Source organism: Typopeltis vanoorti, chromosome 1 (genome assembly GCF_054136105.1).
Source record: "Typopeltis vanoorti isolate ZY-2024b chromosome 1, IOZ_Tvanoo_1.0, whole genome shotgun sequence".
In the NCBI taxonomy this organism is placed as follows: Eukaryota; Metazoa; Arthropoda; class Arachnida; order Uropygi; family Thelyphonidae; genus Typopeltis; species Typopeltis vanoorti.
Window position 1 is genome coordinate 144,106,262 of NC_143549.1, and position 21,971 is coordinate 144,128,232.

The 21,971-nt window shown below is 34.8% G+C and overlaps 1 protein-coding gene across 3 annotated transcripts in view; it reads right to left on the minus strand.

Annotated features, from left to right (window-relative positions):
- Positions 1 to 302: 302 nt before the first annotated feature.
- The window catches only part of LOC150110504 (tetraspanin-5-like), a 108,006-nt gene continuing 86,337 nt past the window's right edge, over positions 303 to 21,971 (minus strand). Inside the window, exons 7-9 of one of the 3 annotated variants that reach the window (XM_090394241.1) lie at positions 20,520 to 20,636; positions 10,240 to 10,356; positions 303 to 1,564 (exon numbers count right to left, since the gene is read on the minus strand). In XM_090394241.1, the coding sequence (XP_090250367.1) occupies positions 1,496 to 1,564; positions 10,240 to 10,356; positions 20,520 to 20,636 (303 nt within the window). In that variant the 3' untranslated portion in view covers positions 303 to 1,495. The remainder of the gene's footprint in view (positions 1,565 to 10,239; positions 10,357 to 20,519; positions 20,637 to 21,971) is intronic. The other 2 variants (XM_090394258.1, XM_090394249.1) reach the window with 2 other exon arrangements.

The window sequence follows — 21,971 nt, forward strand, 5'->3', positions numbered from 1 at the left end:
TCAAACCCCATCAGTCCCCTCCTCGAAGCCATTTCACCTAGATGCAGTCGTACTGACTTGGGAGCATTATATTCCTCCAATTTACACTGGCTACAAACATCGTTAAAAGGCACAACGTACCTTGCCCATGGAGGTGTCTATTGACTTCTTTCCAAGCAGTGGAAAGATAAATAAGATACATGAGGAACCTGATTTTCTATTATAAGCATGAATCATGCCTGAGATTCAACTATCATTTTAGTCCCCCCCCATACTTTTAACAGTTGTTTTTATAACATAAACCTTCAAATACAAAACCAGCATAAAAAAAAACAGTTGCTTTTATTCAAAAGGTATTCACAAAAAAAAAAAAAAAAAAAAATGATTCATTCACAGACCACTTTAACTGTACAGTCATCATTACAGAAATAATTTCACCATAAATATTTTACAAATTCATTGTCTCTTTATTCCTCAATTTTCTGTTCAGAAATTATTTCGACACTATAAATTAATTTTGTTTGTACAAACACCTTTGTGATGCACTAGCATAGCATACCAAATTTAGAATAGCCAAGTCAAACTGTTTAGTAACAGATTGCAAAATTTAATTTTAAAGCTTTAATATGCCTCTCCACAATATGCAGATAATAAGAATGAATTTTATATCAAAACATCTTAAAATAATGAAAATCAAAACACATGTAGCTTTTAAACAATATAGACAGCAGTTCAAAAAATTGCTGTAGTTGAATTTTAGAGAAATATTTTGACCTGATTATTTCATTTAAATATGTATTTGAACAAAGTTCAGAAGGCTGGTTTATGGAATAAATATTAGATGCATGAAGATGCACCAGCTGTTTCATGCAACTAATATTTATAACAGCATTGTATTATACTGAATACCTAAATATATTTTTAAACTAATTTATTTTTAATATTTTTTTTTACTAACATACAGATATTACAAAATTTTATCAATAGGAGAAGACCTAAGTTATAATATAAATAGTAATTTACCTTGAAGCCTGTAGACTGCATTTCTCATTGATCTGATCACACATTACTTTCACCGCAGTTTGTTATCATCACATACTGCTTTCAAATTATATAAAGCTTAAATAAAAAATAAATTATAAAAAAAATTTTCATATTCAACTTGTTACCAACCTATCATGTTTAAATGAATTTCTAATTAGGGTATTGAGTGATTGTCAGGAACATTTCAACAAAACTGAACGCGTACAAGAGAGTTCTCTCAAGATGCCAGAATTATCTTCTGAGTATAGGTGACCATATTTTCTTCATGTTGAAAATCTTAATCTCGATCCATGTTAGGGCAAATGAAAGGATGGCGCAGCTACATTGTGCATAACGAAACTGTTCATGAAACTGTCTTTCAGTTATCAAAGGTACAAAAGTTGAGTTCCTCACAAACTATACATCTGGAGTCTGGGAAATTGTGTACAGTGGAAATTCTACAAATTTACAACTACATGGAGTTTGGTTCATGTCAGTGCCATTTAGCTTTTTGAGCAAAGATGTCTGCTCGAAGGTTTTGTGCAAAACAGATACCCAGTATCTGGAAATAATAATGACAGGTAATAAATATATAATCAAAATCATCAAGAAAATAATATTTTTATACTAAATAATAAGAAAAATAATAAATAAACTTAAAATGATATATTGTATATGGAAACTAACTACACTATGACAGTACAGCATACTCAAACTACTGGATATTTACTTACATGTGAGGGGAGAAATATAAATATCCTTCCAACTATCATCAAATCCCTGATATGTACCCTTGTAGGGTACATATCAGAGATTTCATGCAGGATCAGTTCCTGCACAAAAAAGTGTTATTGCTAACTTCCTACTGACAATTTTTCTTCAAATTAGTCTGTTATTCATGACTTCAATACTGTCAAGATCTCGTACTTTAGTCTTCTAAGGTATTTCTTACTGCATCAGTTCATCTCATTCTTTATCTTCCTATGGGTCTTTTCTGCTATCAAACACCTTTTTTTTTTGCTAATCCTTCCTGCCCATGGTATTTAAGTGACCATAACACCTGAGAGCAGCTCTGCTCTGAAAGTTTTTTTCATTTGGTTATACTACAAATTATAGTATAACCAAGTTATACTACTAAAGATGCCAAGAAAATTATATTTTGGTTTCATCCTTTATCCACGTGTGAGTAAACAAAGTTTGCATGTGAAGTTACTTCACATGCAAACTTTTACTTTGGACAATCAGGACATTCTGTCAAGAAAATACTATAGCAGCATCTATCTTATATCAACAATAAAAGCTTGGCAAGTCTGGTATAGTGCAAGATGGAGACTGATCACAGAATCTTTTGGTGTAAGATTTATTTATTACACCACTGCCATTTCAAATTTGAAAGCTTGTTCAAAGAGTGGGTGCTGAAGTGCTATTACACTGCCTTAACTTAAACTGCAGTAACTACCTTGAACTAAATTTTGTTTTACTCTTATCCTTATTAGAAAAACAGTAAATTTTGTTTGATCACAATTTGCTATCCACTATACCATATTATGCTAGTGTGTGCTGCTTGTTATCTCTTGAAATCTATTGTTATTCAACCTTGTTGAATTGACTGTTTGTTAATCTGTTATATTCAGATCAAAATATTTGATTTTATAGTGTTATTAAATTTCTTGTGTCGACATGTTTCAATGTGTTTCACCATGTCACAAGTGCTATTAAAAACTCGTTTCCTACTCTGCTGTTCAGATTTCCAACAAGGACCAACTTCTTTATGTCAGCTACCTCCCCTAATGATTTCAAAAATTTTTCTAGTGCAACCTTCTGTGGGACCACAGACAAAAACAAGTCTTACAGTCCAATCCTCCATTCTGATTTACCAACATCATTACCTGGTATTGTCTGGCCAAACATTCAAGATTATCCCTGTGTTTAGTTTCAAGTAATATAGCTATTTCTTTCCCTGGTTATTGCCTAAATATAACATCTTGTATGTAGAAGAATGTCACCTGTCTGTTTGAGTAATACTGATTACATCATTGTCGTACTTCTGCAATTCTTTTACTAGTTCCAGTTTTACAATTGATGGTGCCTATCCTAAATTCTGCTATGCTGAATTGAATTGGAATTTGTTTTGATAACCGACTTTTCACTGTTTGCTCTGGTAGTTTCCTAATGAAAATAGCAAGGGCCTTATTTACTTGAGTGGTACTCTAGCAGTCACAAAATTATCATGGTGTATCATTTGAACAATTTGGATGGCTAAATCCCAAACTGCCAGCTCATCGTTATTCCTTTAATATCTAGGCATATATCTTCTAATGGGATGGACCACAAGGTGAGGATTAGCATTAGGTCAGAAGCCCTGACAAGTTCCATGTATCCCTTAAAGTGCTATATGGAGGTCTTTTCCCAGCAATCTAGCTATTGAAGACTATGTCAAATGCCAAGTTACTGTTAATTATCTAGAATATTCCCTTGACTACTCATTCAAGCTCTGCATGATACTGCACTTAAGAGGAAATATTTGAACTGTTAATTAAAAATTTCACAAAAAAGATCTTCTACAGCAGTTATCAGCTACCATTTACAAATAATCAGAGCACGACAAATATGCTGGCCCACTTGCACATGGTAAGTAGATTTTGGCAGTTGACAAGTAGCTGACAAATCTATTTAATTTAAAAAAACAATATCTTTAACATGTCATAATATGTCAAATTCTGCATATAATCATTCTTCTAGTTGTCACACATTGAAAGAACTTGGAAGTTTTTCCCCTGACTGAATAACTGCTACTCATAATGCACTCTTTGTTCTTACCAGAGTTACCTTCCTAGCCTGGTCTTTATTACTCATGTAACTCACTGCTGTTTCCCTCTTTATACTGTCTCTATTATATCTCTTCCTTCCATTTCTGGACTGCATGGTTAATCTTATTATTCATCCATTGCTAATGTTAAAGAGTTCTCAACCTATGTTCCAAGAAGCAATGATCTCCTTTCTACCTACCTTATCACAAGCTACCAATCAAAGCTCTTTGTGAGCTTTCCATAAACAATAGGCAAAAATTACAAGAGCAGTATGAAACAACACTAAGATTGGTGCAGAAATAATTCACTGTATTTATCTAGCCTTAGAGGGTATCTTCATTTTTCAGAATGAAAAAAGAATTAACATCCATCCTATCAAGATGCCCTCTAAGGCTAGATAAATAACATTGTTAATTCAGAGAAATCAACCTAAACATAGTCTTAAAATGACTATCCACCAGATATTAGGTAAATTAATGAAGCAATACTTAATGAGGTTAGGAGTGTTTCATTGTGAAAGCTGATTCTAAAAATAGTTTTTCAGATCTATAGTGATTTCTATGCAGATGTCTTCTTCCATTTAATCCTGTTTAAAGGAGTATCCAGAGCATGGAGCATGTGCCAGTCCTGACTTGCCATACAGATCATTGCAAATGTAAGATAACAATGCTGTGTATCTCAGGTTCAAGCAGATGCTAATAGATCTACTGGCATGTTCAAAGTAGGCCAAGTTGCAGACATGAGGAACTGTATATATACCCAGTATACATACAGTTCCTATACATACTGCACACATACCTAGTTATGTGCAACAGGATGAGATGTCATCCCTTGGATAACAGATGGTCAATAGATGAACGTGTGGTTTGAAAGTGGCAATGAAGAACTTTAGCAACAACTGTTTTCAAATACAGTGCATTTAAACAGCCAATATCCAAAACGAAATTATTTCAGGAAACCTACAAAACATAAGCCTATAACAACCATCAATCCCATTGCAGCATCTTTAAAGCACTTACAAAACCAAGGCTATTTGTTTTAATGGCAGAGTCCTTACCACAGAATTCAGTTACTTTTACAACACTTTTTTAGCCAATTGCTACAACCCCCATAAAACAGACAAAAGACAGCATCTTTTCCCCCATATCTCCCACATCTGACATTCAACTACAACAAACCATTCCATATCTGGAGTACATTTGAAAAGGCAGTTTAAAGTTCTTTATTCAGCTGAAACCCTCATCCATTCTTCAATGGAGAATTCTCATCTCTAGAGTGTATAAAGTTCCTTGTGGTAGCAAACAGCCCACTTTGCTGACACCAGTAGATTTGCTAATATCTACTTTGAACATATATTAGCATATATTATATTTGAAACTATATTAGCAATTGTATGTATGGCAAGTCAGGCAGATTATATTCTGGATACTTTTATGCAGGATTAAATGGAAGAAGACAACTGTGAGACACTTAAGTCACTAAGTCAGAGAGAATTTTTATTATCAGCATCAGTTATGAAACACTCCCCTAACCCCAATAAGTGACTGCAATTCACCTGAGATGTGGAAGAAAGCCATTCTAAGATCACAAACCTTCTGTACACACAAACCACCCAAATGAAAAAAAAAAAAAATTTTTTTGCAGCAATCTAGACGAGTGCTGCACATTTTATCCCACCTATGATTTGATCACTGATTGAAGAGAGCAAAGAGATATGTAACTCAAAATTTCTTCTGTTCTTCTGATATGGTTTATACTGTACAGAAACTACTGGAATCATACTAACATTTTCTGATGCAATGATTAAAATTCAAGATTCACAGTTCTCATGTGTTCTCTGTTAAATACTACATAAGGCATTTGCTGATCAAAAATCTTAAGTCCACTATCCTTACTCCTAGATGCTCTCTTCATTCCATTCTACGAGTATAATACCATAATTAAAATCAGCTATAATGATCACACTTCAAGCCAATTTACCAATACATGTTCTTGTTATCCTTTAAACATTTAAAGGCCAACACCAATATCCCACTAAACACATGTTCTACCTTGCCATACTACCTCGAAAAACCACTGCTACTATTTTGCCTTTGCATCTCTGAGTCGGAAGTGGGGGGAGGGGGAGCGAAGTCCATCTTGATGGTGGCCAATATGTGTTTACATATTAATCTAAATGCATGAAATAGAAGTGTCCTCTGAAATTGATATAACATTTGGATAGAATTAAAAAAAAAAAGGATTTGATGCATAAATTATCTGATATTATTTTGACACCTCCAGGGAGTCCAAAGACTCATCGAGGGAGGACACCTGCTCTATAAAATCTGTCTCCACCACTCAATCCACAAACAGATTTCAACCACACCAACACCATCTACTGCCGACCACCACCACCACCAGTATATCTACTATAATTAAAGATACCAAGAAATTATATTCTTGGTTTAATCCTTTATCCATGTGTAAGCAAACAAGTTTGCACCTGAACTATTTTCAGGACTGGAGACTGGTATGAAAAAGCTAATGGCTTCAAATCACTTGCCTTAGCAACCCATAATGCAAAGCACATCTCCTTGTGGAGATATATAATACTATGCATTATGGGAAAAGTCATTACCCAGACTAGTTTCAACCGTTAATCAGGTCTCATCATGTTGAAGTAATGCATTAGCCACATTTTTGTATACAAGTAGGCAAAATGCCGCAACTCATTATTAAAATACTCTGGATTAGAAAAGGTTGTTGCAAGTTTTTCCACTTGGTTATACTATAAATTAAAGATGCCAAGAAATTATATTATTAGTTTAATCCTTTATCTTAGTGTAAGCAAACAAGTTTGCACCTGAACTATTTTCAGGACTGGGACAACTTGTATAAAGAAACTAATTACTTCACATCACTTGCCCCCAAGTCCTGCAAATAGTTTAGGTGCAAACTGTTTGCTTACACTTGGATAAAGGATTAAACCAATAATATAATTTCTTGGTATCTTTAATTTATAGTATAACCAAGTGGAAAAACTTGCAATAATATCTGATATTTCATCCATATGGTCAAACCTCAGTGGTCTAAAATGATGGAACTGATGATGTTTGCTATACTCCATATTATGAACCTCTAACTTCAATGAAGCCTGGTAAGTCTAAAGTGAATGAAATCCTTTGCCTGTACTTTCATTTTAATAGTCCTAAAATGAAATTTTAGAAATCCTTTGCCTGTTGCTAATCCTGGATATAACCCTCAGCCAATGTTATTAAACCATCAAACTGAAGAAAGTTGTCTGGGAGTGAACTAATTTGAGGGCAAAATCTAATGAGATTTCTTAATGCTCCTTAGAGGAAACGTGCAATATTATGTGACCACAAGCTCTGCCAATTTATGAGAGTAGTAATGATGGGAAAATCTCATTTATGACTGATTATTTATTAAACACATTATTGATAATGTTTTAGTTTTTACCTGCTTATGCATCATGGCAGGCTATTATACACTGCTTGGAAAGAAGTCAATGGAACCCCCCCCCTGCATCCCCCATAGACAAAGTGCATTGTGCAATGTAATAGTCACATGTTTATGGCTGGTATAAACTGGCGGAATATGATGCTCTCAAATTAGTGCAACTGTGTCCAGGTGAATGGCTGAGAGAAGGAAACTGATGGAGTTTGAAATGATGGAGTTTGATGCAGGCCTGTTCAACAAACTGGACCATCCCAAGTCAACAATCAATGATACCACACTGAGATGGAAATGATGAAGGAAGTCAAGTGCAAGTGCTACCAGCAGTAGACAACCCATCACACTCACCAGATGTGACTGTAGGGCACTATGAGGGATAATAGCATTTAAATATAAAAACTACCATTCATCGGCTAACACACTGAATGTAAGGATCTGGAACACAAACCTGCACAAAAACATTTAGAACTGAAGCTCACAAGATGGGTTTACATGGTGAAACCGCAATATGCAAGCCCCATGTTAACCAAACTAACATGCAGTCATCTTTAGTGGTGCAGAGCATGTACAGTGGGATATGGAAGCTTGGAAAGCTGTGTTATAGAGTAATGAATCATGCTACACTCTCTGCCAAGCAGACAGATGGGTGTGGTGGATGCCTAGGAAACATCTCTTATCAGAGTATGTAACCCCAACTACGAAATTTGGAGGTGGTGGTGTGATCCTGTTTTTCCTAGTTTGGCTTAGGACATCTTTTTGTGGTGGCACAAACACTGAACTCTGAGACATATCCAAACATTTTGAACAATGCAATGCTTTCTACTTCATGGTGTTTCTACAAAACTGACCATTGTCTCTTTCAGCAAGGCAATGCATCGTGTCATAAGGCTGCTGCAATGGTGGTTTGTGGACATAACTTGACTGGCTTCCACAGATCCCTGATCTCACCCCTCCTGAACATATGTGTGATGAACTGGAGCATCAGATGAGGTCAAGGGACGTCTACCCCACAAGAGTCCAGGAGCTCATTGCATGCATAGAGGAAGATAGTCCAAAGTTCCCATTGATCACTATCATACACTTGTGGAAAGTATGATCTCAATCACTGCAGCTAAAGGAGGTCCTACATCTTATTAGGGTGGGTGTCATGGTTGTTTGTTCCTCACACTATAGTATCCATTGACTTCTTTTCAAGCCATGTATTATAACTCACAAATTGATTGAGTTTGTAACTCATTTTAATTCATATATAATTCCAATTATGATTTCATTACACACTTATATTTGCAGACATTCGCTTAAAAAAAAAAAACTTTGTGCTCAACATTAATGAATGTTTTTTTAATGGAGTTATTTTGAACGAAATATAAAGTGCCTTGTGGGGCAACCAATTACTTTTATTCAGATACACATTTTAAATCAATCAGCTGACTTACACATTAAACAATCTTATAAAAAACTGGAAAGAAACTGATATAACACATTAAACATATTATCCCCCCCCCACACACATACACTACACTACTTATTTATAGTAATGAAATGCAGTTTTCTTTTCATCTTCAAAGAAGAATATAATATGATTTACATAACTTTCTAGTTATCAAAACAGTCCATATCTTTGTTACGAAATACGACAAACTTCAGGCTTGGGGGCAAGAACTTTCATGAACTACACTTAATTTCAGTCAACATACATAAAGAAGTTATCATTCTTTTACTTAAATAGCCTGAAACTGTATAGACAAACAAGTTTTATTACCTGAAAATTTATTTTACACACTATTTTGTCCTACCTGTATGAGAGAGAGAGAGAGTGCCATTAAGTTTTAACCAGCAGTTGGAAGCTGGTGCACACCTGGGCAAACATTTTGGTAGCAGCACATTTGATTCAAGACTAAGATGAGTTTTCTTCTATTACTGCAGATAAGAAGGAAACTATACATACTGGCCACAGAATTAGAAACATATTTTATGTATTGGCATCTGGGTGCCAATACTGATCCTTTCCAATACTGACCCTGTTGTGCATAGTTCAGTGAGATATGGTTAGAAACAGGTAACAGCCTTCATTAAATGCTTTAGTCAATTGCTGCACACAGGAAGCGCTGTTTGTCTGAATAAGCCTTCTCAGACAACAGCAATCTCATTCCTGACAGACTGTCTTAGGACCACTTTTATGCCTCTTAGACAAGCAATGTAGATTATTTTTCCGCTGATTAAACAACTGGGATATATCTCACTGTTTGAGAAACCAGTCAACTCTGTTTTCAAAATCATGGCTCTGGCCAAATGGGCACATACCTTTACTGAACTCTGAAAAATCCTTTGTTTTTCCCATTGTGGTCAACACTGTTGATTACTGACCAGCACCATTCTTGAATAGTTGCCTAGAACATGTGACCAAGTATTTTGCATATATGCTGCATAAGTGACGTTTATGTATATTTGCATAAAGGTTTTGAATTCAGTGGCCAGTATGCATATAATCAGACAGAAAGAAGAATTGATTTTGTCAAAATGAAAGATTGCTTAAAAACTGTCAAGCCAACAAAGTTTATTTAAGCATTTTCACCTTAAGGATAATTTTCTGAGACTGAGTTTTTTTTTTTTTTTTTTTTTGCCAAGATGTTTACACTGATATCTACTGAGCTAGGACAAGAATATTCCTTTCAGTTTAAGGAAGGAGATAATTTGGGAAGGTCAGGAATCAGAGTAAGATGGTTCTTATTTTGGAATTGACTATTTTGAATATATTGGAAAGCCAAAGAACTCCTAGAAAGGATTAGCAAAGGAATTTGTTTATCTGTTTTGCTGTTAGAAAACTAGCATTTGTTTTAAAGTAAATAAATATATTGGAAAGAAGCCAAATAATACTTGTGAAACTGTTTTGGTGTGGAAACACACAAACAGGGAGATATATATATATAAATAAAATACATATACATTTTCAATTTTTACAACCTACCTGTGCAAAGGCAATGGCCAGCACCACCCCTGCAAGAGGAAGCAAATTTCTTTCTACCCACTCCTCACCTGACTGTACACAGCCTCTTTCGAAGATGACACGAGAGCGATCTCGCTCCTGAGAACCATTAAAAGTTTCACAATGAAACAAAAATCAAAACTAAAAGTTATAAATAAACATACAAACTTACCTGATGTTTTCCAAATGATAATCTTGTGATGTCTAAAGTTTAGAAACATGCTATATTTATTAGTATGCCAAAGAAAGGACATGGTAGTGATATGTGCATGGCAAAATTTGAAAATTACCTCTCAACTTCTCTTACTGAAAGTGTGAAATAAATTTTATCTCCCAAAACAGCACTTTATTTCAATGGTACCTTACAGTATTTTTGCTAAAACTTTATACACATGACCATGTGCTTAACTGCATGTGTATATACGGTGTAGATGTAAATTCATCACCATCAATGTACCTAGCCTAGCCATAAACACTGTTACAACTTGAACAGCACATAAATCTTTAATCTATCAGTAAATCATTTACAGCTTTTAGCAGCACTCAATGTTCAAAGGGCCCTCTTTTGCCTTCACGCATGCCTGAAGTCTGTGAGGCCACATATCGATGACGGTATGCACAACATCCAATGGAAATGCTACCACTGCTTGCTCAAAATCCACATTCAGGATGGTGATGCTGGGGTGTGGTTTATGGGGTCAAGCAAATTTGCCTCCAACTACTGTTGCGTAGTCCTAGTCTTGTGTGTATGGGCTGAGTCCTATTGGAAGGTTCCACTGAACAACAGGTGTTGTTCAGGGGGCCATACCACAGGTTCCAGCATGGTGTCTTGATACACTTTGGAAGAGGTTTTAACCTCTTTCTCACAGAAATGCAACTTGGATATAGTTCGCCCACCGATTTGAGGTCCCTCAACACTTCTGCGCATCTCAGAAAAAGGAGAATCCATTCCGATAATAGGGTAATCAGTCCGTATAGTGGGATGAGTTGTTTATTATTACCGGTCAGAAAAGTAACTCCTCTTTTATGATTATTGTAGTTACCTATGTTGCTTGTATAACAGTTGGAAAATTTTACCTATAAAGCACGTGATTTCGCATGTTGGCGACCAATTCGGATGTCCTTCATTTCTTTCTCCCCTTCAGCATGAATTAACTATTCTTGAAAAGACGCGAAGCAGGGACCTACAAACGGTGGGCGAACTATACCCCCAAAACAAAATCATCACTGACAAGGGGGTGATGATCTCTCTGAATCTGTGTGCTATGTCACATGCTGTGCGACCATTCAGGGCATATAACCGATCATTTTGGTGGGTAAACAACTCTTCAACAGTGAAAATCTTCTCATCCGAGAAGAGGATATCTTTATGCATGTTGTTCGTGTACTACTGGAGAAGTACCTTTGATTTTACCTCCCTCTGCTGCATAAATTATTGTGTTAGGAAATGTCAGTAGAATGAAGATAGGCCTCTTGCACCCAGATCATCAGTTAGTACAGGACATCATTCTCTGTGAAATCTTCATCTCTCATGACATCACTTTCTGCATTCTCATAGGATTATTGCAGAGGCATGCCTTCACATCCCTCACAAGCTGTTGTGCCCTAACCCATTTGGTCGACCTGTTCTTTGGCAGTCAGATATGTCTTCGGTATTATTATAATGGTCAAAAGTCTGATACACAAACATCCTACTGATCCCCAATTTTTTTAGTGCTATTACAACTACACACTTCTCATAATTTCTTCACAGAGTGTTAGCCTGTACAGTTCTAGGCAGTTCTCTCTCTCTACTGATAAATATGTGAATGTTGGCTGCATGCTGTGGAACTGGGACACAGTGGAAACAATGGAACTGGGCTCATGCAATCCTGTGAGCAGTGCAGGGCATGCAGATGTTTTAACAGTATTTATGGCAAGAGTGTGTATATAAGTAAAATTAATACTTTCTTCATCTCATACGTAGCTGAAACATAAGCAATTGTGTGCCATAGGTGACTTAAAATAATTTTAGAATTACTTTCATGGAAAATTTTCAAACTCAGAAAACAATGTAATTTCAATGTTTGGATAATATCCCAAGAATATCACAACTAGACTTCAAAGCTGAAGATGGGTTGCTAATTCTGCATTAGCCAGTAAAAGTTGGAAGTTAAGTCACAAGAGAGAATCAAATACTCTAGAACAGGGGTCGGCAACCTTTTCAGACTAGCGGGCCACATTCAACTTTTATTTTTAATAATCGGGCCGCAAGCGTTTAAGAGAAAATAGCGAGTGAAAAAAATACTCAAGATATCAATTTTTATTATATCAATCTTAAAAAAAAAAAATACAAATATTTGAAGTACGAAATATGAAACAAGCATGAAAATTAAACTGAACGAAAAATTATTATCACGCAAAAACCAAGTAATATAGTTTTATGCATCACAATATGTGTCTCTCTCTCTGCTTAATGTGACTTGTGATTGTTTTCCCTTAGCCAAATTATCTAGATCCACTTTATAACTTGAGGTGCAAATTTGCAGATGCAAACATTCATCAGTCAGTCGTGAAGAAAATTTATTTCTTCTAAAACTCATGACAGAAAATGCTTGTTTGCAAATGTGCTTCCAAATGCGACTATCATCTTCTTTGCGAAACTGATTAATCCTTCAAATTTTTTGGTAAGCATTGATAAATTTTTTGGATATTTTCTAACGAAAATGCATTCTTTAATATTTCGTTGTGTTGCAATTCCAAAACTTCCATCAGTAGTCGGTTTGGTAGGTCATCAATGTTGACATTAAAAGGATTCAATATCCACAAATCTTATTTTGTGTAAATCTTCAATAATACCAACAAAAGTTCCCTTTTGTGTTTGCCATCCAACTGCAGATGCTGATTTGCAACATATATAATCATGTAGATTTTCTTCCATCATATATTTCTTCAACAGACATAGTTTGCCTTCAAAAGCTTTTATGTCAGAAAACAGTTCTGATAGTAAATTACCTTGGCCCTGCAGGTTCAAATTAAGTTCATTAAGGTAGTCTACCATAAATGCAAGAGACATAATCCATCTTTTATTCGATAGTTGTGGGACAGTATTTTCATGTTCCGTCATGAAAATATCTATTTCTTCACGTAAATTAAAAAATATTTTTAGCACAGCACCTCTACTTAACCATCTAGCACTTGACTAGTAGATAATGTTTTGACCCATTGCGTACTGTCTACAGTAGAAGATCAATTCAGTGATGACTATTGTCTGTATAAGCAGGACAATACTATCTGCCATAAAGCAAGATCTGTGAGGGAATTGTTTGTGGACAATAACATTCCAGAAATGGACTGGCTGGCCCAGAGCCCTGACCTGCATTCTATAGAACACCTTTGGGATGAATTAGAATGCTGACTCCACACCCCAAAGACCCACATCACGAACTGCTCTGACTACAGCTCTTCAGAAAAAATGGGCTGCCATTCCTCCAGAGACATTCTGACACCTGGTAGAAAGTCTTCCCAGCAGAGTTAGAGCTGTCATAAAAGCAAAGGGTGGCCCTACCCAGTATTAATGTTCACTACTAGAAAGTGTGTCACAGGAAAAGTCTGATTGCAGTTTCGGGTAGGTGTCAAGATACTTTTGATCAGATAGTGTATATAGCATAGCAAGACTGTTGGTTGGTGTGTGTGTGTGTGTAGCAGTTGTGGGGAGGGGGGGGGGGGAACAAATGTGACTTCATAAGGTAAGGGATTTCTCTGAGTGGTACAGTGGTAAATATTATTATTATTATTATTACATGACACCTCCAGGGAGTCCAAAGACTCATCGAAGGAAGGCACCTACTCTACAACTCTCCATCTCGACCACTCAATCCACCAACTATAACAATCTCCATTTACACCAATGCCATCTACCACCACTAGAATTTTCACTGACAATCACAAACATCCATGTCCACAGCAGGATTTAAACCTGCAGCCTTTTGGCTGGAGAGCAGATACGCTAACCACTCGGCCAACCAGACCAGCAAACCTGATGACATTTGAATTTTTAGGCTAATATATTTTTTTTTTTATTAGTTTTGAAAAAATTTTTAATAAAGGAGGAGTGTGAGAGGGGAAGAAGATTTTGTTGACAGTTTGGCAAGTTTGTAGATAGGACTGTCTGTGCTATCATATAATTGAAGTGAGTAAAGATATAACTTAATATTTATAACACTTTCTTCCGAGATTTTGTGGGATCAAGGGCATTCATTTTCTGTTACATTGTTTGATCCACTGCTTGGTTTATAACAATTTTGTTGTATAATTAGTTTTCTGTGACTGCTATTTCCTTTGATAGAATGTTGCTCCATATTTCTTTCTGAGCAACATTCTTCTAATAAGTTGGGTTCATCAGAATCCTGATGTCAACCCAAAGTAACATATTTCGAATGAATTGGAATGCCAAATGCAGGCTAAACAGGGGATTAATGACAGCACATTAACACAGACATGTTGTGGAGTAGTCCAAAATAGTTGGACCATTATCAAAAATTGGGACCAAAGGAAAGCACATGTTAATGAGGAATGTACAATTTAAGTTTCTCTGAAATATAGTTCTATCCTAATACTTCAATCTAGCTTATATCCTATCTTGAAGAGTGATGCTAGGACTAGTTATTGATTTATTCTTGTTACAGCTTTAAATTGTTTCCATTAGTCTACAGTATTTTGTACTGTAATAAGTGCTCATGCACTCCTAATATGTTGGTTTGAATTCAATAACATATGAACTGCTTAATAACCTACATCAATTCTTTGTTCTTGCATGGTGCTGTGAGTTAGTATTATTAAAAGACTCACATAATGAAGTTCATAAATGCTTCAAGAATATGAGTTGGATGTATTATTCATAAAAATGGATGCTTATTTTGGGGAATTACTAATTTGCTGTTCTCTCTAATTCCACATAAATTTATTTAACTGACTTACCATAATACACTTACTTATTCTATTACCTATTTGCTTCAAAGAATAAGGCAACACATATTCTTGTGTGAAGAACTTATTCTGCACAGATACAAGAAACAATCAACTTAGTGTATGTGTGTGTGTGTGTGTGTGTGTGTGTGTGTAGACACACACACACAGGTAACCCTCATATAACACGGATGTTAGGTTCCATAGAAATGCCATGTTATGCGAGACTTAGATCACATAGAAAAACCAGGGTTAGGTTTCCAAAATTTTTTTTAAAAAATTATATAAATTTTTGAATGAAAATAGGCAGAATCATTGAAAATGTCAACTGTGTTGTGAATGGAGAACCTGTGGAACAAGTAAAACATTTCAGCTATTTAGGCACGATTTTTACCGAAGATGGTAAATTAAATATAGAAATAGACAACAGAATTAGCAAAGCTGGTATGGTGGGAAGTCAATTGAATAAATTCATATGGAATAAGAGAGAAATTAGTCTTAACACTAAATTAGCTGTATACAAGACAGTGTTCAAACCAGTTTTAACTTATGGATCTGAGAGCTGGGTCAGAAGTAAAACACTTGACCAAAGACTAGAGACCACAGATATGAGAGTCCTGAGAAAGATTGTAGGCGTGAACAGATGGCATCAATGGCAGTATCATATTAAAAACGAGGATATTAGGAAAGAACTTGACATTGTCAGCATCCAGGAATGCGTTAGCAGAGCTAATCTCAGGTGGTATGGTCACTTAAACAGAATGGGCAAGGAAAGATTAGCAAAACAAGTGTTCTCTGCCAGGTTGGCAGGAAAACGACCGAGAGGAAGACCAAGATATAGGTGGATTGATACGGTACAAAGTGCTTTAGACGATAGAAATATAAGATCTGATAATATTGGAGTGTTGACAAGTAACAGACTGATTTGGAGGAAAATTGTAGATAGGAAATTAATAATGATGTAATTTTTTTCATGTAGTACTATCATATCCTGTACACCCCTTGAGGGTACATGGCAGGAATTTGATGATGATGACATATCCAACAAAAACAATATTTTTTTTAATTCAGGTACTTCATGTAAGTTAAGAAAACAAATTATGAGACAAATGCATAGTATAAAATTATAAAAATTACAAATTGTACATAGATTTCATTGCACATAATGTATAAATGTTTTAGACACAGTATAATAAAGTGCATATTTTAATCATCATCACTGTCTTCAGAAATAGCATTTCTTTAATGGGAATAAATGCAAACATTTTTGCTCCAGAATGGCTTCAGGCCATATTTTTTTAGCTATCAAGAAGTCAGTAATAAGACTTTGCTTACCACCATGCTGCAATTTTTTATTAACTTCATAATATGGAGCTAAACAAATATCCAATTGTCTTGTGAATTTTCCCAAGCGCTCCATTGAGGGATCATTATCCGTAAAATAACTTCCTAACTTTCTCGCCAAGTCCAATCCTTCTGCTAATTTCTTTAAAATGAATTCTTTAACGGATTCATCAGAACTTTCCCCACCATCTGGTTCAACACCCTCCATTAATTGTACTAGTTCCTCCTCATTTAAATCTGTTTCTCCATCAATTAATTCACTAATTTTGTTTCCAACCATATCGCAAAAGCACTCTCCACCAAAAATGTGTGCGACATTTATTATACGACGTAGCTCGGCATCCACTGGAGGTACGAAATTTTGTTCCAGAATGGCTTCAGGCCATATTTTTTTCCAGCAAGCATTCAGTATAGTGGGTTGTAATTCCTTAATGGATAGAGAAACAATTTTCACACAATTCAATATTGAAAACTCTTTCCATGCTTGAGGCAGTGTCATGTTTGGATTAGATTCCAATTTTTCCAAAATTAATTGGAATGTTCACCAAATATAATATGACTTAAATGTTGATATTATTCCTTGGTCGAGTGGTTGAATAAGTGAAGTAGCATTAGGCAGCAAAAAAGCTATTTTAATATTCAGATGGCTTAAATTTGTTGGGTGGTCTAGTGTGTTATTTTGAAGTCCATATTCTTTTTTTTGTATAACTTTCTACATTGGGTACAAAACACTTGAAAAACCAATTTTCAAACAGCTAGCTGTAACCCATGCCTTTTTGTTGGCCCGCCAATAAACAGGTAAGGTGGACTTGTCAAGCCCTTTCATTGCATGAGGATTTGCAGATCGGTTAATAAACATTGGTTTTGTCATGTAATCACCTGATGCATTACTACAAAATAGTAGAGTAATTCTATCTTTGGAAACTTTGAATCCAGGAGCAGATCTTTCATTTTGTGAAATATAGGTGCGTGTTTGCCCTTTTTTCCAATATAACCCAGATTCATCTGCATTGAACACCTGGTCTGCACTATAACCACCTTCTTCAATAATTTTTAAAAGTTCTGCTGGGTATTTTCCTGGCAACTTCAACGTTGCTGATGCTCCCTGGATTTTAAGATTATACAACGAAAACTGCTTTTTAAAGTTTTCGAACCAACCCTTACCGGCACAAAATCCATGCTGAGAGATTTCTTCTGAAGAATCTTGATCAAGTTCTTTTAAATGTTTATAAACTTTGAGAGCTTTTTGCTTAATAATGTGTCCATCCAAAGGAGTTTTCTTTTGAGTGCAATCTTCTATCCAAATCATTAGAGATTTCTCCATTTTTACCATTAGAATATTGCTCAACACTTTCTCGGATTTTATGTTCATTTTGTTTGATTGTTCAAATTGTTGATTCATTTAAATTAAGAGTTCTTGCAACAACTCCTGGTTTTTTTCCAATTTTCAAGCAATCCAAGATTTTAATTTTTTCTTCGAGAGAGATGAAGTTCCTCTTCAATGTTGGTTTTTTTCCCCTTACGTTGCAGTTTTAATGGCCACTACAATAAAAATAAACTTTTGCATAAAAAAAAAGCGTTACATATGTATGTAACTCACCAGTAAATAAACTGCACAGCTTGAAAATAACACACTTATGATTTTTAATGTGCTTTCCTGGCAGAAAACGAAGAAAAATTTTCAACAATAAACACTTTATACAGTAAACCCTAGATGGCAAACCTATGGCACTCGTGCCAGAGGTGGCAAGTCTGAGAATTTTGCTGGCACGTCATACAGGTGATATCCTCTTATACGAATATAAATTATTTAATTTTTTTTAAATTATTACAATACATACAAGTTGAATTTTGTTTTACACAACAGCGCAGCTATAAAGACGTGCATATGATTGGTGCAGTATTAACAAACGCTCGTGTCACCTAAAGACAAAGGCAACCGACAAGTGTTGAGTTGAAATGCCAATTCTGTTCAATCGAATTCCATAACATCTGAAACTGTCATAACAAAATTTATTATTAGTTTTAACACATTCGCGACAGGGTGTCATTTATCGTTCTGACGGAACTTCTCATTACTGACTCGCTGAACTCACACAAAAGTTTCAACCCTTAGTTGAATTTTATGGCTTGTTTGCGTTTTCAGTGGCAGGCGAACTCACACACTCATTATATGGCATGTTTCAATTCTTGGTAGAATTTTATTTTAAGTTAGCCTTTGTGATCTGTCATAATGACAATGAGAATTTCAAATGCAATAAAACAAACATATTTCATAATTGAAAAATTGGACAATAGTTTTTAGTTAGATACTATGTTTCGGTGCAACATATGGTTTTGCTCGAGTCTATACAGCATAGTTTCTGTGAGAGGGGACATGTGATTCATTAGTTAGTGCCGTTTTTAATTCCAGCTGTCTCTAATTGCACTATTTGTTGAGAATTACACAGACTGCAAAAGCCTCTGTTCGGTGATACAATAAAACTAAATTCAATACTTATAACTACTTGCACGATATGGGCAGATGCAAATTTAACGAAGATAAAATTTGATTTTTAAGTCCCGCGGTGAAAAATATATGAAAAAATAATAATAAATAAAGGGTTACTAGAAATCGTAGACCGCATTGAACAAGGGTTACTACAATTTGTAGACAGCGTTATATCGAAACCACGTTGTATAAGTACCATGTTATATGAAGGTTACCTGTATATAAATATTATTTTTCTAAAATAGTTGTCAAAGATGTTTATGTATTTGTCTCAACATGACACTAACGTATCCATCTGAGTACAGAAGAAATCAATGTCAAGCATCTTTAACCAAGAAATGACAGCAAACTGCAATCTCATCAGCTGCAAGTTACTTGTCAGCCAAACTGCTCATTAATCCACAACTTCTCACAGTGGCTTACACTCAACCCTTTTTCCATGATATATTTGCTTCACTTCTATCAACTGAAGGCAATGTGAAATCAACATTCTATATACAAGTAGAGCAGACCAGTTGCGAAGATACTTCGTATGCAAACTTTGGTTTGCATATGCTTGAGTAAAGGATTAAAACAAGAATATTTCTTGTCATTTATGATATACTTTATAACCAACAGTAAAACTTTTTAAAATGTATGCTGAGTTGGAACACAATAAACTTGCATATTAGACTTGCATTATTTCTGCAGGAATTCCATTTAGGATTAGTCTCAATACAAGTTTAATATATTAGACTTGAAAATCATATAGCTAATTAATAAACTAACATTTTGAAGTTCACATTTTAATTTGGCATTTTATTAGGATGTCTATTGGATATTTTATCCTCAAAGTTATCTTCCTTGCTTGAGTGTTTTTAGGAATATATCATAGCAACTAAGGTTATGAGATTAGCATATTCACCTTAAGTCCCCTCCCTGAGTTTATTGAGAGGAAAAAATTCTGCACTTCTAAGAAGCTAACCTTCAGTTGAAAAATCCTTATAAAATGTTCCTTGCATCCAAAATGAGTTTTAAATTCAGATCTTTCCACTTGAAAGACAATTTCTTCCAAGTGTAATTCCTCCTATAGACGTCTCAATTCTCAATATTAATTTGGAATTTAAAAATACATAGTAAACTATATATTGCTTTGCAAAAAGTTCTGTTTGCATTATATTTTTAACACTTTGGACTCTCTGGCATCCATTACAAGTAAGGTCTCAGAGGACAACTTGTTCAAGATCTACAAAACTAAGGCATAAAGGTCACTTATTTCCTATAAATTTTCAGCTAAAACTGAAATTAAACAGCTAATCTGATACTTACAGGGCAAAATTTACCTTCCTTTATGTGAGTTAGCTGTTAGTATCTAAATGAGCTCCCATAAAGCAGTGAGAAAGAACATTACCTGAGTATCCAAGGCTACTTTTCTGACACAAAAAAAAACAATAATAAAGCAAAGGGAAGGGGGAAAATTAGAAGAAATAAAATTTAGTACCTGCAGAACTGCTACCCCTACAGCTACACCTGCTACGGGTACCAGGTTAGCCTCTATCCATTCTTCCCCTGCCCTCAGGCAGCCTTTCTCATAGATCACTGAAGACTTGTCCCCAGCCTGACAGAAAAGAGAGAGAGAGAGAGGGAGAGACAGAAATGACTTCCACCTGTTAGTTAATTATTTAGTATATCAATTAAAGCTGCTTAGCATTAAGCTGAAATATGCATAATGTTTTGACAGTAAAATAATTTAAACACTTTTTGTATAATTAAAGAATGAAATTTAATGTATATTTTTAATTTCAAAATTATCATATTTTTTTAAATGCCAAGAAACTTTACATAATCTCTATATTTCTTGAACAATTTACAATATAGTACATTGAGTTACATGACCTCTCAATTTCAGGGGGAGATAGGATCATCTGCTTGGAATAAATGGATGTTAGGTAAGCATTTAAAGTTCAGATAACTGATAAAACTGTTATGTGGTGCAATTACATAAAGCATCATAGCAATTATTTTCAGATTTTGGAGGTAAGATGGCATGTAATTCAATGTAATAATAATAATAAAATTCCACTATTATAGAGAATAGAAACTTATATAAACAGTTATGAAAATAATCTGAATTTAAAACCATTTATCAATTTTTTTTCTTCTTCTCACAAAGTCTATATTAATATAGATGGCAAAAACTCTGCAGTAGAATCAGTTTCAAGGCTACATAAATCGGATCGGACATACTCTAACAAACAGTGAATAACTGCTGATCAATGACTCCAGTCTAACTACACTTGTTATGCTGCATGAGTACTATCATCTACTTCATGGATGAGTTAATCAATTACTTTGATTTTATTGCATACAGAATATTTAATTTTTATGCAGTACCAATTAGCATGGAATCCAGTTTTGAACTAAGTAATAATAAACTTGAATAGGACTATAAGTATGCATGGGATTTTTATTCTTCAAAAAAAAATAATAATAAATAAATAAAAATCCAGGAAAAAAAACATAAAAAATCTGGCTCATTAGAAATCAACTTTATGTAGTCAAACCTCACTAAATTCAGCTTACTTTTAATCCTCAACATCACACTGTCTAAATTAACTATGACTTCCTCACCAAATAGAGATGAAATTCTGATATGTTGGAAAGGTCTATGCACCCAGTTTCCCGTTCGTACTGAAAAGTGATATCCTGTAAAGTCATGATCACAAATCAAAAATCTTACGAAACTGTGTGTGCAAAGCTATCTGCAGTCTATTATAAAATGTTTGGGAGCAGTAACATTACTGATTTTTTGCAACTTGAGAGCCTTAAACAGGCGGTGGGAAATTGTGTAGCAAAGGTCATTTCGCTATCTCAGAAAATGTGAATGGTACAAAATAAGTGGATAAAATTCCTAAATTTTATCTTCAATAAAACTTTTTGCTTCAAAAGATAT